The sequence below is a fragment of the Lampetra fluviatilis genome, chromosome 8, assembly GCF_964198595.1.
Source record: "Lampetra fluviatilis chromosome 8, kcLamFluv1.1, whole genome shotgun sequence".
NCBI classification, from domain to species: domain Eukaryota; kingdom Metazoa; phylum Chordata; class Hyperoartia; order Petromyzontiformes; family Petromyzontidae; genus Lampetra; species Lampetra fluviatilis.
This window is the reverse complement of record NC_136282.1, coordinates 13,427,258-13,441,209: the sequence shown is the minus strand read 5'-3', so window position 1 is coordinate 13,441,209 and position 13,952 is coordinate 13,427,258. Positions and strand designations below refer to the sequence as shown.

The window sequence follows — 13,952 nt, the reverse complement described above, 5'->3', positions numbered from 1 at the left end:
CTGGTGTTGTGGCCTTCTATTCTGTCCTTCCCGATGGCAATATGTTCAGGAGCGCAATACCAATGTCGAGATCTGCTTGCCACGAATAGGGCTTCAGGAGAGAGTCCGTAGAGTTTATTTCTTCTTCTATTTCTCCATCGAAAGGGCACAAGAATACAGTGGGTTTAGACGTGGATTCATAGTTTTTGAGTTGCATTGCCACACAATCGCACTGATGAAGGGGAGACGTTTGCGCATCGGGCCTGTTGATGTTCTAATGCAATTGATGGTTGCACCAGCGTCCTTGAGGAATGTCAAAGCCAGGAGGTGCGTTCTTTGGATGCCCGCGTTCCTCCACTCTTGTGATATAATGAATAGGTTAACCCCTAAATGCCACCAAAATACACCCACATGAAATACCGTATTGCCCGGATTATGACGCTTTTGAAGTATAAAAAAAATACGCACAACAAAGTTGTGCTCGGTGAAAAGTCGCAGAAATATGGTCAAGCACGAACATCTACTAAATTAGGGGACGCTCCTTTAAAATGAGGGGGGAAAAAAGTGCAACTTTAATGGACGTCTGCTCCATCGCTCCACGCTGACGAAATCACCTCTCGTGCAGGTGGCAGGTTGCATTTTTAAATCCTTTATATTAAGTTCGCTTGCTTGCTTAGGACCGTGCAAATCTTTCGGTCGTTTTTTAACCCACTTCCCGTGATCCAATCGAGCTGACATTTTCCACACAGACTCGTTGTGCGTGACAATTAATGTTCGTGTAAAAAATGTCCTAAATTTTACACTTTTTAGGACAAAAATATATTTAATTACCAATTGCTTAATGGTGCAATGCAATCATCTGACCCATAGGTGGCAGCCATCTCAAGCCAGAGGACGAGAGGACTCTAGCCGCCACGCATATAAAGGATTTATAGTGAAAAACTTTGTTTTTACTGGTTATACTTATTACATCGCTGGGCTGGGCTACGAGAGACGGCAAATGGCGTGAGGCCTTCATTTACCAGCGTATTGATCATGCCGAATAATGATATTTCCGTGCCAAAAAAATACCAACTTTTTTTGCCTTTTAAAAATACAATTTAAGAAAAAACTATCAGTATTCATTTGAGGGAAACTATATTAGATCAATGTAAACATTTCAGTCTGAAATAGTACGCACTGCTGTTTAAGAGGGAAAGTGGCTTACATTTTCCAAGCTTAAAACATTGAAGACGTGTGAATAAATCGAAAAAATGTCTCTACAATGAATCTGAAAGTTGAATTTGTTGACCGCTGAGCTACCATAGGCTCGGCGGTAGCACATTTGCGGCTTGTTGCAGAGGTTCAAGATTCAAATTCGGCGGCCACACCCCGATTAAATACCACGGTTACATTAGCCATACAAATACTCCGCTGTCCATGACGTTAGAAAATCTCGCGGTGTCATTTGCCAGAGTAGGCTGTGGGTTTGACAGCGTCGTAGGACAAACAATTTAAAATTGCCCGCAAACGACTCGATTGGGATTGGACCCTCCTGAAAAAGACAGGAGCCTCCGATGAGGCTTCCCGGAATAAAGAGGCATTAGAAAACGATCATGAAAGAAAACAATTCCAACACTCTTTTTCGGCCAGTCGTACAGCGCCATTTATTCAAATCATAAAACGATTGGGTTAACGAAACACAGCCATCGTGATATATGTTGCATATACATAATTTGTACACAATGTACATTACAAAACCAGCTCTCAGGTGGTTGTTAGACGTTATGTACATAGCTTAGCACTCACATTTATGAAAACCAATGCTTTACATTTGCAGGTGAATAAACGAAATCCAGAGCCAAATTTTTTCAGAGAAACAAACATTTTTTTTTACCAGACTTGTGCAAAGCATGCCGGGACACAAATATACATTGCTGAGAGAGAAAAAAGCAGACTTTTTTCCCAAGTCAGTAATTTCAAGTGTTGAAAAATAACTCTAGTCTCGCCGAGCTGACTACAAGCATAATGTGAACTCCCCCCCCCCCCCTCCATTACGAGCGTGGCAGTCTTTATTAAGGGACAATTTTAAACACGTCCACTTGTCAAGCCTCCCTTATTGTCCTATCGAAGATTGTGTTCCTCTTGTGAGACAACAGGGCCAGAGGCTCTCACCGCGGGCTGCCTTGGACCCACAAAACAAAGATTTGCCGATCACACGTAATTATGGAAAGAAAAATTCCAGGATTTATGATGCAGTTGAGCTACGGTGGCCCCAAATCAACAACCGGCCTCGAAGAAAGTTGTTTTCCCAACTTCTTTGGCCACAATTAAGCCCGAGTATAACTACATGACCATGTGGGCTTTGTCTGGTAGGATGGTGATAGTTTAGTTGTATTTGCATGTGTTTGCGTAATTTCTTTACCCTTACTTTGCACTATTATGTTTTAGTACTGTTGTTACATTCTTATCCACCCCTACTGGACATGTGAACAAGAGCTTTATAGCTCATCGGATTCCTCCAGTATAAATATTCTGATGTAAAGTACACCAGTGATGCGAAACTAATTTAATTTCTTTTACCCCCTCGTGTAACTGAGCATCGCACAGTTAAACACACTCCTGGCCATGTTCATTGGGGTTCTTATGCACAAAGTATTTTTTTTGTAATTTTTAAGGAGGGTTGCTGATTCTGACAATCTCTAACGAAAAATGGGCTCAGGCAGGAGAAGGGTTGATGGCCGACGGTTATAAATAACAATCAACAATGGAAGGCAGTCAACAAGTGGAAAGCGTCCCGGCAGACACCCACCGAGGAGATGAAATGATGAAATCACCTCGTGGGCAGTAGTCAAGTGGACTACTAACATACTCTTAGTTTTTCGGTAAAGTCACGTAGGCAAAAAAATTTAATTAAAATTAATTTCATTTCATTTACCGAAAAAACTAAGAGTATGAATCCTTGCAGTCACGAAAGCTTCAAATCTAGAATAGACTACTAACATCGCTGGATTGTACGATAGTGGTGGCTTGGGGTGGCTTTCATGTGGCAGTGGATCGAACATGGCTGGTGATGATGATGATGCACCTACGTCTCCTTCACCTGAACCTCTGTGTGCCTCAAACAGACGACCGTCTGGTCCACTCCCGATGGCACAAGTAGGCCTGTGTGAGGCACAAGAGAAATGTCATTCTTTCTTGGCTGAATGTCGTTGCTCATCTTAGATGACAGCAATTGCAAAAAAATTACATAGACGTAGGAATAATTGTAACTTTGCAATTTTGTGGAACTTAACGGCTTTTCAATTTGTTTCAGCCCGATTTAAAGACAGGAAGCGTTGCTTTGATACCATCACATAGATCGTGACACAAGTTTGAAAGTGAACTGCACTCGCTTTCACTGTTATTAGCCTTTGCATTTCACGGTGGAATATTGTTTTTTCTACGCGCGCACAAAATGTGAAATGTATCCTCTCCGTTTTAAAGTCCAGTAGAAATGCACATATAAAAAGAACGGTGAGCAAAAGGCCATAAGTGCTTTCGGTGGAACGTGCCACAGTCTTGAGGGTCCGGTGTTTCATAAAGAAGTCTGCACACGATAAATGCAAGACTCAATGTACAACCTTTCGCGTCAAAAAGCATCGCGTGCAAATCAACTCATTCCGTGAGTGAACCTGTCACGACCACAACAGATTTGCATGACGGTCCGATAAAAAAAAACGCTTCCAACATTCATCGTGAAGACCGCCGCAGTCAAAACGTTGCCATGAACAAAGCGGCAATCGGAAGATGTTATTCACACTTTAAAACATTTGAGTAAGACACTTAAGCCTCGTGTTAACTTTCAGTTAGAAGTCTCTCTTAATTTGTATAATCCTCACGTATCACATGGTAAGTGCATTTATATTATTAATTTTGAGCGAATTCACATTCTTTTTTTACAATTTTAACCAAGGTATTCCAACCAACTTCACCTTGACAACAAGCGTCTGGGTTCTGATAGCTCTACCGATTTGATGGTAAACTTGCCATGTGTCGAAAGCACTGGTCTGAGGTGATCATGCTGTCATGTAGAGGCTTTGGCTTATTTTTCACAGGTAACGTCCCAAAGCCACAGCTTGCTTTAGCCAAGATAAGGCCTGCAATAATTCACTCACTCTCTCCCGAGAGATCCAATGAATTGGCATGTGTCTGGATCGAGATTCGATTCAGGAATTGAAGAATTTGTATGCTTTGTAATCGATAAGAGGTTCACCAATTATTTTGTGGGGTAGTGGTTCATGCTGAACCACCACACTCGCCGCATATGGCCATGCTCTTATACATGCAGCCAACAACATTCAAAGCCGAGCATCGGTCAGCAGTGGTTTTTAATCTGTGATAAAAACAGGAAGATGCCAAGTATAAGATAACTGACGGGCCCCGATTCTATCAAGTTTCACAAAGCCTCAAATGTATTGCTTTTGTGGATCGTGGGAGTGAAGACACACAGACACAGCACACCCGTCAACTCCCGACACCCAGCTATAGGGCCATGCATTCGCATGCCGGTCACGGAAGTTAACGTGAACAAAACTTTTGAGTTTAACGGCGTTTTATTCGTTGCATTTGTGAAACCGCACAAGCCACCACAAATCTACTGAAACGTAATGCTGTAACCACAAAGTACTGTAAACAAGTGCCATTCGAGTTTTGTTTACATCTGAAACCGGGGTCAAACATCCAGCTCGCTTTACTTGATAACCAAACGTATACGACGATTAATTTCCACGAGTAATGCTTACAGAAAGTATCATGTGCAAGAAACATTATTTGTTGCATGTAGGCGGTAATAAAATTAACTTTCAAAAACGATTTGAAAAATTAGTAAACGTGGCGCACTTTTCCACGTTGCAAATTCAGCATCGGCCATAATTTACCCACTGCAGGGATGAAGGCCTCGCTCAACCCTATCATGGACTCAAACACAAGAGCGACGATCCACCCTTTCTGATGAACACAACGAGAGAACGTTGCCACACAACCCGTAAAAAGAATCTCCTCCGGCTTGAATCAACTCACGTTTGTACTTTGATGGGTTAGTGGAAAAGAACAAAAAACACACTCGCAGATATGAAACAGTCGATGCAGTGGAGCAGAGCGGGGGGGCTTGGGAGCGCTCCAAAATTACAAACACGCATTTGACCGTTTGCGCCACTACGCTTGCGCATGTACCTGTTCGGTGGCTGACACGGGCAATATTAAATGCCTCCCTCTCACCCCCTTTAAATATTAACAGCGAAAGACGAAGGCTCTTTGTACATCGCGGGTGCATCGAGCGACAAGGTGGCAGTGAAGTGCAAACGTAACATTCACAGAACTTGCTGCTGCCCTCGTTTCGGTCAATAAATGGAAGAGACTTTGCGCATCGTTAAATTATATTTGCACTGTATCGTAATATGGACAATACAATACTGTTTGCTAATGAAACACAGTGAAAGCACAAACTAAAAACAATAAAAATTGTCAGTAAAACAAAACCAGTGTTGGTTGTATTGTGTAAGGAAATCATCCCTACCAGCCTTAGGATATGCCAAGGCGAGAGGCACAACAAACCATCAGTCAGACAGGTCCATAGCGGCGTTTCTGTTTGAAATGAGACCTTAAATGTACTTGTTTTCAGAATGCCCTTTAACCCGCAATTTTTCGAAACTATTGCCGGAATCAAAAAATTCCGCTTTGACGCCACATTCATTTATTCAACCTCAACATCACATCGCTTCACCATTTTTACTTGTGCACGTCTGGGTGGGCGGTGCGCCGTTGGTTAGCCTCGCATTCCTGCCGGAAGAGAAGCTGGCTTTTCAGGCCTCACCATTCCGAATACTGACTGAAGTACATGTCCTCGATGTGTCCGTCTATATCATCCGCGTGCCCATCGTCGTCGTCGTCGTCATCGTCATTGTCGTCATCGCCGCTCTCCGTGCCCGCAGCGTCCACCACGTTTATGGCCGGAGACTCCTGTTCGAGCGAGGAGAGCACGAAGCCCAGGCTCTCCCTGAGCGACGCCTGGCCGCCGCCAGCCTCTGAGCCGGCCGTGTCCGCGTCGCTGAACCCCAGCCACTCGTCCGAGAGAGAGAAGTTGCTCTGCAGATCCGGCGGAAGTCGATCGCGGAAACCTGCTTCGGACGTCGCAGCTGCGGCCGGTGGTGGTTGCGGCGTCAGCGCCAGCAGCACCCTGTTGCTCTGCAACGAGCCGGATCTCTCGCCCGAGTCCGTGCCCACAGCGACGGACGAGCCGGCCGCAGCCTCTTCCCTTTCTTCTTCGTCGTCGTCGTCGTCATCGTCGTCGTCGCTTGTGGACTGGCCGATCACCTGTGGCGATCCGTCTTCGGAAGATGCGATGAGGTAGGGTGGGGGGGAGCTGGGAGGGTTTCCCATCTCCATCCCCAACGCGAGGGCATCGTACAGGCTTCCCGAGCCGACGCTCTCCGCTCTGGACGGCTCCTCGTCTGCTCGCAACGAAAGAATGAGCCGGGCTTCGACCGAGGCACCGTCGGACTGCTGGCTGCTGGACTGTGCAGCGAGGGCGGCCAGGCTCAAGTTGTCCGTCTCTGTCACAGTGATGGGAAAATGAAGCCCCGTGTCATTTTGGGGCAAAGCGATCGAGTGAAAGGCTTCCGCTTCCCTTACAGCATCAGTACGAGTCTCAATCACGCCGGCGGCGCTGGCTGGAAGCGCGGCTAACAAACTGCTTGGGGGATCCGCGTCAAAAACGGCCGCGACGGACGAACCGGAGTCGGTCCGTGCGGCGGCAGCAACGGCAGCGAGGGCGGAACGCAAGTCTGTGGCGTGCGGGGTCGGCATCGCAGCGATGTGGCCCACCGTCTCCCCGTCGGCGCCCGTGCTCGTCTGGGAGCTCGCGTTAATGACGTGGCTCACCACGATCTCGTTACCGAAGCCACCCATGGAAGCCATGGTGGTGACCCGGCCACGTGTCACCACAGCCGTCATGCCGCCCACCGTCAGTCTGTGGCATATCGCAGTGGCGTCCTCTCGGCCGGCACCAAGGCCGGCGTCCGACGGGGGACCGGAGCCGACGGCCACGGAGGGGGGCGCAATCGTCCCGTGATCGGAGTCGGTCTGCGACACGGAATCCGAGAGGCCAGCGGAGCCCAGCGCTTGCCCAGCTGCACGCAGGATGCCCTCGGTGCTCGAACCTAAAAATAAACGGGAGAGAAAAAAATATTGTAAAGCAGCATCCACAAATGTGTAAAATGTTTGGTCCATAATGAGCTCTCAGCTGAATCATTACTTTCATAATTCAATTAATTAATGGCTTAATGGGTTTCCGGCTTGATTTCCACTGTTTTTCTACGTGCACCACCAGGCAGTGTGCGGTATCATTCGAGACTGCTGCTCGGCATCATTAAAAGCACGAACGCAGTTGAGAAAGGTGGGTATGGCGCATTGCAGGTGTCATTTAATACGAGCCGAAGCAATGGTCGACAGCGGCTTGCTAGAGACGAGCACGCAGAGTGCCCCTGTGCTGCGTGATGGCCACGGTGCTAAGCTGCACGCAGTGACCCTTTTTAATGGGACACTGTGGCTTTTCCCGAAATAGCACTAACCTTTTGTAAGCTCCACACTCACAGCCAAGCAAGAAACCACTGCATTCTGTTCGCCGTATTTAATTAAACAAGACAATAAGCATTCACCACTTCATCTCTAGATAGAGAAACAAATAACATTGTCCGTGTCACTTTCAGTTTTATTTATCAAATTTCAGCAACGTATCTCGAGCGGAAATAAAAATTCCGCTAAAACTACGACAAAAAAAACGCTCCACAATATTTCAGAAAACATTACTTACTTCCATATCCGCAGGCTTCTCATAAAAAAAGGACTCGTTTCGTCACACAAGTACACGGACCGCAATTTAAAAGCATGTTCATTCAAACTTGACTGCATTGTAACTGTGTCGGGTTCCCTTTTAATAAGTACCACAAAGAGCAGACACATCAATACACAATGTCAGCGCTCTGGGCTAGCACGCTGGCACAAGCACTGGAGTCTGATGGGAAGCGGGGAATTGGGGGGGGGGGGCGATGGGGGGAGGTAGAGAGCGACACAGCTCTTGCGAAGTGGGTAATGAAAAGTCACACCTCTCATGTGCACTAAACTTTTGCGAAGCTGACCGGCTGACCCAAATTGTCAAGCTGCTGTTGGCTACACCCAGGCGCCGTTGCTTTTGTTAAAGTCTGCGCAGTTAATGGAACACAACACAGCAGGAAAAAGCACTTCTACAACCCAAGCCACACAAGGACTGCTATGAAGATTTTTGTTTTACGCGTGAACAAGATTTCCTCTCCCGCGGCAGGCCGAGTTTCTTGTGCAGTTAAGTAAGCTGGGATTAGAGGTGGCTCCGAGGTCATGAAGTCCAACTTAATTAAGAGGCGCATTCTGTGAGCAAGGTCTAAAAACACACAACCGGGTTTCACTCGGCTTGCTGCGTGCACGACACTGCGCTTGCGTGAAGACACGAGCGGATGCTCAACGCGTGTCAGCGAGCCGTAAATCCCCATTATTGTACCTCGGTGACAGCAGGGCATTAAAGTGAGTTTACTTTAAAACGCCTTTAAATAACAATAAATTCGTATTGTGTATTAAAATTCATGGGGTACGAATAATACGCTGTCATGGAAACCCACACAGGATGCCTTGCAGTACGCGCCTGCATGAATGCAAGAAGAGGCTCCAGTGGTGGTGATTCATGGAGGCTGCTTAAACCGTTATTAATATTGATGGCAAGGACATTGATTTCCTTTTGAGCAGCACAAAAGCAAAACGTCTCGCAAAACCAAAGAAACGGTCTAATCGTTATCGGGAGCATTTTGAAAAACACTTACTGGAAACACTCACGTTGTGGCTAAAAATACACTCGAGAAGACAGGGATTTAGTCTTGTTTGCATTTCACTGATAACTATGAGCAAAACACAAAATAGATGGGGGTTTTTTCCTCGATCAACATGTCAAACCACGTTTTTCATTGAGAGCACATCTAGACCCTTTTGATACACTAAGACGGTGATATTAATAAGTACGCTGATAGGATTGTCAAAATATTAGGCTAACAAAAAGACAGATTGTATGGCACACAAGTAGAATTGAAAGCTTTAATTGCAAACAAGTACACTGTGGTCAACAAGCATTGCTAATGTTCAATTGTTAAAGGTATTCAATATAGTTTTTCTAATTTCTCCATGGCGCTATCTAAAGTATATTTGAACAATGGTAAAACATGGCAATTTCATTGATAATAGCGTGGTCTTCATCAGGCTAAGCATCAAATCACTTCACAAATCAATGTTTAGTGCCACATTCCAACGGTGCACTATGGGTGTCACAAAAAACGCACTTGGAAAGGCCGAACCATGGTTCAGCGACGGAGCAGAACTGTTGGGCAAACAAGAGCTGCCAATTAAGGTGGCAGTGAACGTGGTGCTTAATTGTACAAAAAGGAACAGTTTCCACTCCTGGGTTCCACAGGTATCACACGATGGCCAAAAGGTCAAGGGGTCCCATGCCACGAGAAGGGGGGGGGGGGCGCAGGGGGCTCATGAAAGTACCTAGAGGAAAAACTATTTCAATGATGGTTACGTGGTTGAAAGGAGCGATACGCCAGTCGGCAGTTCAGAACGGTGGTGAAATTATGAACGCACAGTAATTGCCTTCGAAGTTAACACATTGGGCACAGTGGCTTCATTAGATCTGCACATTACAACTGGGTATCTGGCAAATGACCCCAAGTGAAAGTTTCAAGTAGTCTGGGCACAAACGATTTTAAAAGTCGTCAAGGAGGCATTGTTCAGTGGGGGGAGCACAGTTATAGCTGTTTAACACGTCGGCTTTAGCGACCAATATTATCCCAAATTAAGGGTTTTTTTGAGATCGCGTGAGCATAAATGTGTCGTTAAACCCGCCACCGGCAGACACAGCCAATTCGTCAGGTTTGTCACGCAAACAAAACGTGCCAATTAGTTAACGACTTCAGCACACCGGTGTGTTGCAGAGTAAACCCACGACATTCTACCTGCCAGCGGCGTTACAGACCTGCATCACTTGCAGCGGAAGGCTGCGGCGGTGGGGAATCGCTGCCCGTGGCGCGCTCCTGCCGGTACAGCGTGCCGTAGCTGTCGATGACGTCCTGCACGGGTTCGTCCTGCCGGGGTGGAGAGGTCGCCCTCCTCGGCGGGGGCAAAAGCGCCAACGGTGCCAGGGCGCCGCCGACGTCGTCCGGGCCGCCGTCGGTTGGAGCGTTGTCCTCCCGCCGCTCGTGTTCCGCGTGTGCGCTCTCGGCCGGCGCCACGCTGGGACGCGTGGCCCGCACTCCGCTGGGGCCCGGCCTCTCTCCGTCGTCGGCTTCGCGGTCGAAAACACACACGAGAGACACGCGCAGCACAACGGGAACAGTGCTCGTGTGAGCTCATAAGTGTGATTGCGCGTGAAATCGCAAAGGTAGCATTCAAACGCTGGCCAGGATCTCTGCAAATAGTACCAACGTGTGTAATTGGTAAGCATTTTTCTGACATACAGGAACAAAGGCGAGTATAGAGGGATTCAAAGTACGTCTTCGTGGACAATATAAATGGATGTGAGCATTATTAAGCGTGAAGCAGACATCAAATAAAGTGCCACGGCTCTTCGCGAGCATAAAACAACGATCAAAAGAGCAATGTCCCAGCATGTCAGACTCCCATGAATAATGGTAGATCTTTATATTGCTCAGCCTAGATATCACAGGCGACTCAAACAATCAGACAGCTATTTTATTTCTGCTTTGAGGCTTGATTACACAGGACATAAAATACATCCCCTGACTATTTAAGCATGCGTAGGGCCCCCAACAAAGCCCAAGTGTCGCAGCTCAGGAGGTGATAGGTAACGTTGTAAACACAACAAGCATGTCCTTTGCTTATAATGAGCGCGAGCTTCGTCACTTTTACCTGCAGATGCTATTTTAGGCTGACAGCGGAACCCACTTGTGACAGCCGCCTAATGAACTAGGTAAGCACACATCGTGCTACCGGAGACAAAAACCACGCATCATGTTCACCATCAGGCGCACGACTGCAGTCGTATACAACGGGGTGAAATTATGCTACGTGACAGCACAATAAAAAAAAATTGTCCTCTCAGGGCAGAGACCTGAAAGCCATAATTGCTCCTGGTCACAGAAGCACGCATCCACCATAATTGTTCCTCAAACAATTTGCCGGAGGCTATTTTCCAGGGTTGTTCCTTTGAATTCATGCATGAACAGGTAACGTGTCGGGGTGACAAGCCGAGCACTCTCACGGACCGTCACGCTTGCCTCTACATCTGAATTTCAAAAGGCGACGCAGACTCAAAACAGCGCGTGCCGACTAATTGCCTGCGGACCTCAGAAGACCCCCCCCCACACGACGATCCTCACCTGCAGAACCTCCGTCTACCGCTGTCGCTTCCAAATGTACGACCCGTGATATTTACCCCATGTTGATAGAGCAACCCTTTATCAACCAAGGACTTCCAAACACAACTTACGCGTGTAAAATGGCACAAAAAATGCCAATGGAAGAAAAAAAAATCATTACCCAATGGAACTGCCAAATTAAATATTTCTCAAACCAAGTCCTGCAAACGTTTGAATCTGGCGACAAAAGAGCTGCAAGTTATTTCTGGGCCCCCTAAGTCTGAAGTGACACAATCAATTCCCTGATCTTATATCATGTACCCACATGCGCCATTTAGCCACGTGAATGCCACATGCTCACAGTGCTCCACAGTAACGACGTTCCACATTATCACTTAACAGTGTTAAAAATATAATGGGATTCTTGATAATTAGAGGCCACAAAGGATTTATAATCTGCCAAAGTTGTGAAAATGATGCACGTGCCTTCGGGAAATGAAATATGAGCTTTGGTACGTGAGGTGTATAGCCGAGTTTGAATAATAAATAGAACATATTGCAAGCAGTATTTGATTTGGCTCTGGTACAGGGGAATGGTACTTAGCAATGCATCACGTTGGTGTCTGTTATAAGCAATTACAGGCTCTAACATGAGTCTTGTTAATTCTATCACCATTTCACATTGCATATGAATTCAAATACACCGGATAGTGGGCGACACCCTGTCAGCCATCACCCAATGCATTTAAGTTCAGTGTCACACAGTGCGCACAATGTTATAATAAAATAAATATACAAAGTGCCCAAACTGATTAAATTCCTGTCTGCCATTTCTCTGCCACCACCACTGGCCTCTTGGGAGGTGCATAACTGTTTATAAAACTTAATTACAGACAATCAGGGAATCTATTGCGGTGTTCATATCAGATGCATTTTACCTCAGCTGGATTAAACACGAGTACAAACGGGGCCAAAACCCCTTCAACGTTCAAACTGCCAGCAACAGACAGCAACGTGCCACCATTCCGATCAGCACGGTCGGCTACGTACGGTGCGAAATAAGTTCAACACATATACATTCCCCGCAGCCACTGGTGAATCCCAGAATTACCAAACGGTGGAAGCAGGCAACTTGTGAGCGGGTAAGGGAAGTGCGTGGGGGGGTGGCACTGAGTGTGAGCCATGAGCACTCCAAGGCCTCCCCCCCCCACCATCTGGACAAGTTCCTGGGTCTACATAGCAAGCACAGTCTTCAATTACCCTCCGCCAAGCGTTTAGAAACATTCTGGCTCTGAGCTGACAGGGGGAATACTAATAACATTTCACTTAATTTGTTTACCGTGTAAAACAGAGCTTCATCATTCTCTAATGTTTTAATGTTACTCTTTTTCTCTTCCCTCCCAGGGAATATAGTAACGTATTCCAATTGCTGTGCCAGCATCACGCCGGAGACAAAGACGTTTCTAAATGGAAATCAGCGAGCAGTGGTTGGTTCACCGTGTCCGAATGGTCCCGGAAGATGACGTCACAGAACTATTCATGAAAAGTCACATCAGCAGGCCTAAGTGCCCAGACAAGGACACAACTTTTATATATAGGCTCTGTAAAAAGTTTGCTGCATTTCAATAAAAAAAATCAATGCTCCGAGTTGGAATAAGCCAAACTAGATCTAAACGAAAAACAACGTGATGAACCAAAAGTAATGTGATAATTTTTCATACAGCTAAGGGTGACTGACCTGAGAACATGAAAGTTGCTGCACACATGGAAATCTGGTTGTTTATTTTTGTTCATGTATTATTATCGTTCACATTATTACCTATATCTGAAGAATACGGCGATCGCTGGAGATGAAAAGTGGCATTACCACAGACTCGGTGCAACCAGGCTCAACTAAATGTGTTTGCGCCGTACGTGCATCCGTTGCAGTAAAATAACGACGCATGGGAGAGCGCCCATTGAACGACCTCACCCAAAAGCAGCCGTGAACTAAACGCCATGTTATGCAAGCTATTTGACTGTCCATCACAAATGACAACGCTTTAAGTATTTTTTTTTTCTCAAATGCCAAAGCTCAGCCAGAACGTGGCATATTTAGGGCACTCCATTTCATCCGCGGCTCAGACCCGCAGTAGTGGTATGATGAATGGATGGTGGCGCCTTTCAAGGGGTATATTATTTAAATATCCCCTCTAAACCAACACGCGTTAATGAAGGTACACAATGTACCTTGTAAAACTATCTAGGAACTGAACATCGTGTGTATGCATCTGTATTCAACGTGACGAATAAAACACCTCCAGGCTGATGCATGGATGATCACTTTGCGTGATCGTTAATTAATAATTCACACGTAATATCAGCCTGACAATAGCACTGCTGAGATGCCGACTCCTTATAAGGCAATAAGGCTGAGAATTCAACAGTTGCGCCTCACACTAGGAAAGCCATAGCAAGCAGCCTTAATGCGACACATTGAATGCAGTGCAAAATTAAACAAGATACAAACTGTCAGCATGCCCTATATAGCCTAAAAAAAGGCTGTTAGGAGGAAATACC

At 46.2% G+C, this 13,952-nt stretch overlaps 1 protein-coding gene across 1 annotated transcript in view; it reads right to left on the bottom strand.

Moving 5' to 3' along the window:
- Window positions 1-1,612: 1,612 nt before the first annotated feature.
- The window catches only part of AMBRA1 (autophagy and beclin 1 regulator 1), a 102,660-nt gene continuing 90,320 nt past the window's right edge, over window positions 1,613-13,952 (bottom strand). Inside the window, exons 20-21 of the mRNA XM_078859385.1 lie at window positions 10,052-10,360; window positions 1,613-7,157 (exon numbers count right to left, since the gene is read on the bottom strand). Of these exons, the coding sequence (XP_078715511.1) occupies window positions 5,809-7,157; window positions 10,052-10,360 (1,658 nt within the window). The 3' untranslated portion in view covers window positions 1,613-5,808. The remainder of the gene's footprint in view (window positions 7,158-10,051; window positions 10,361-13,952) is intronic.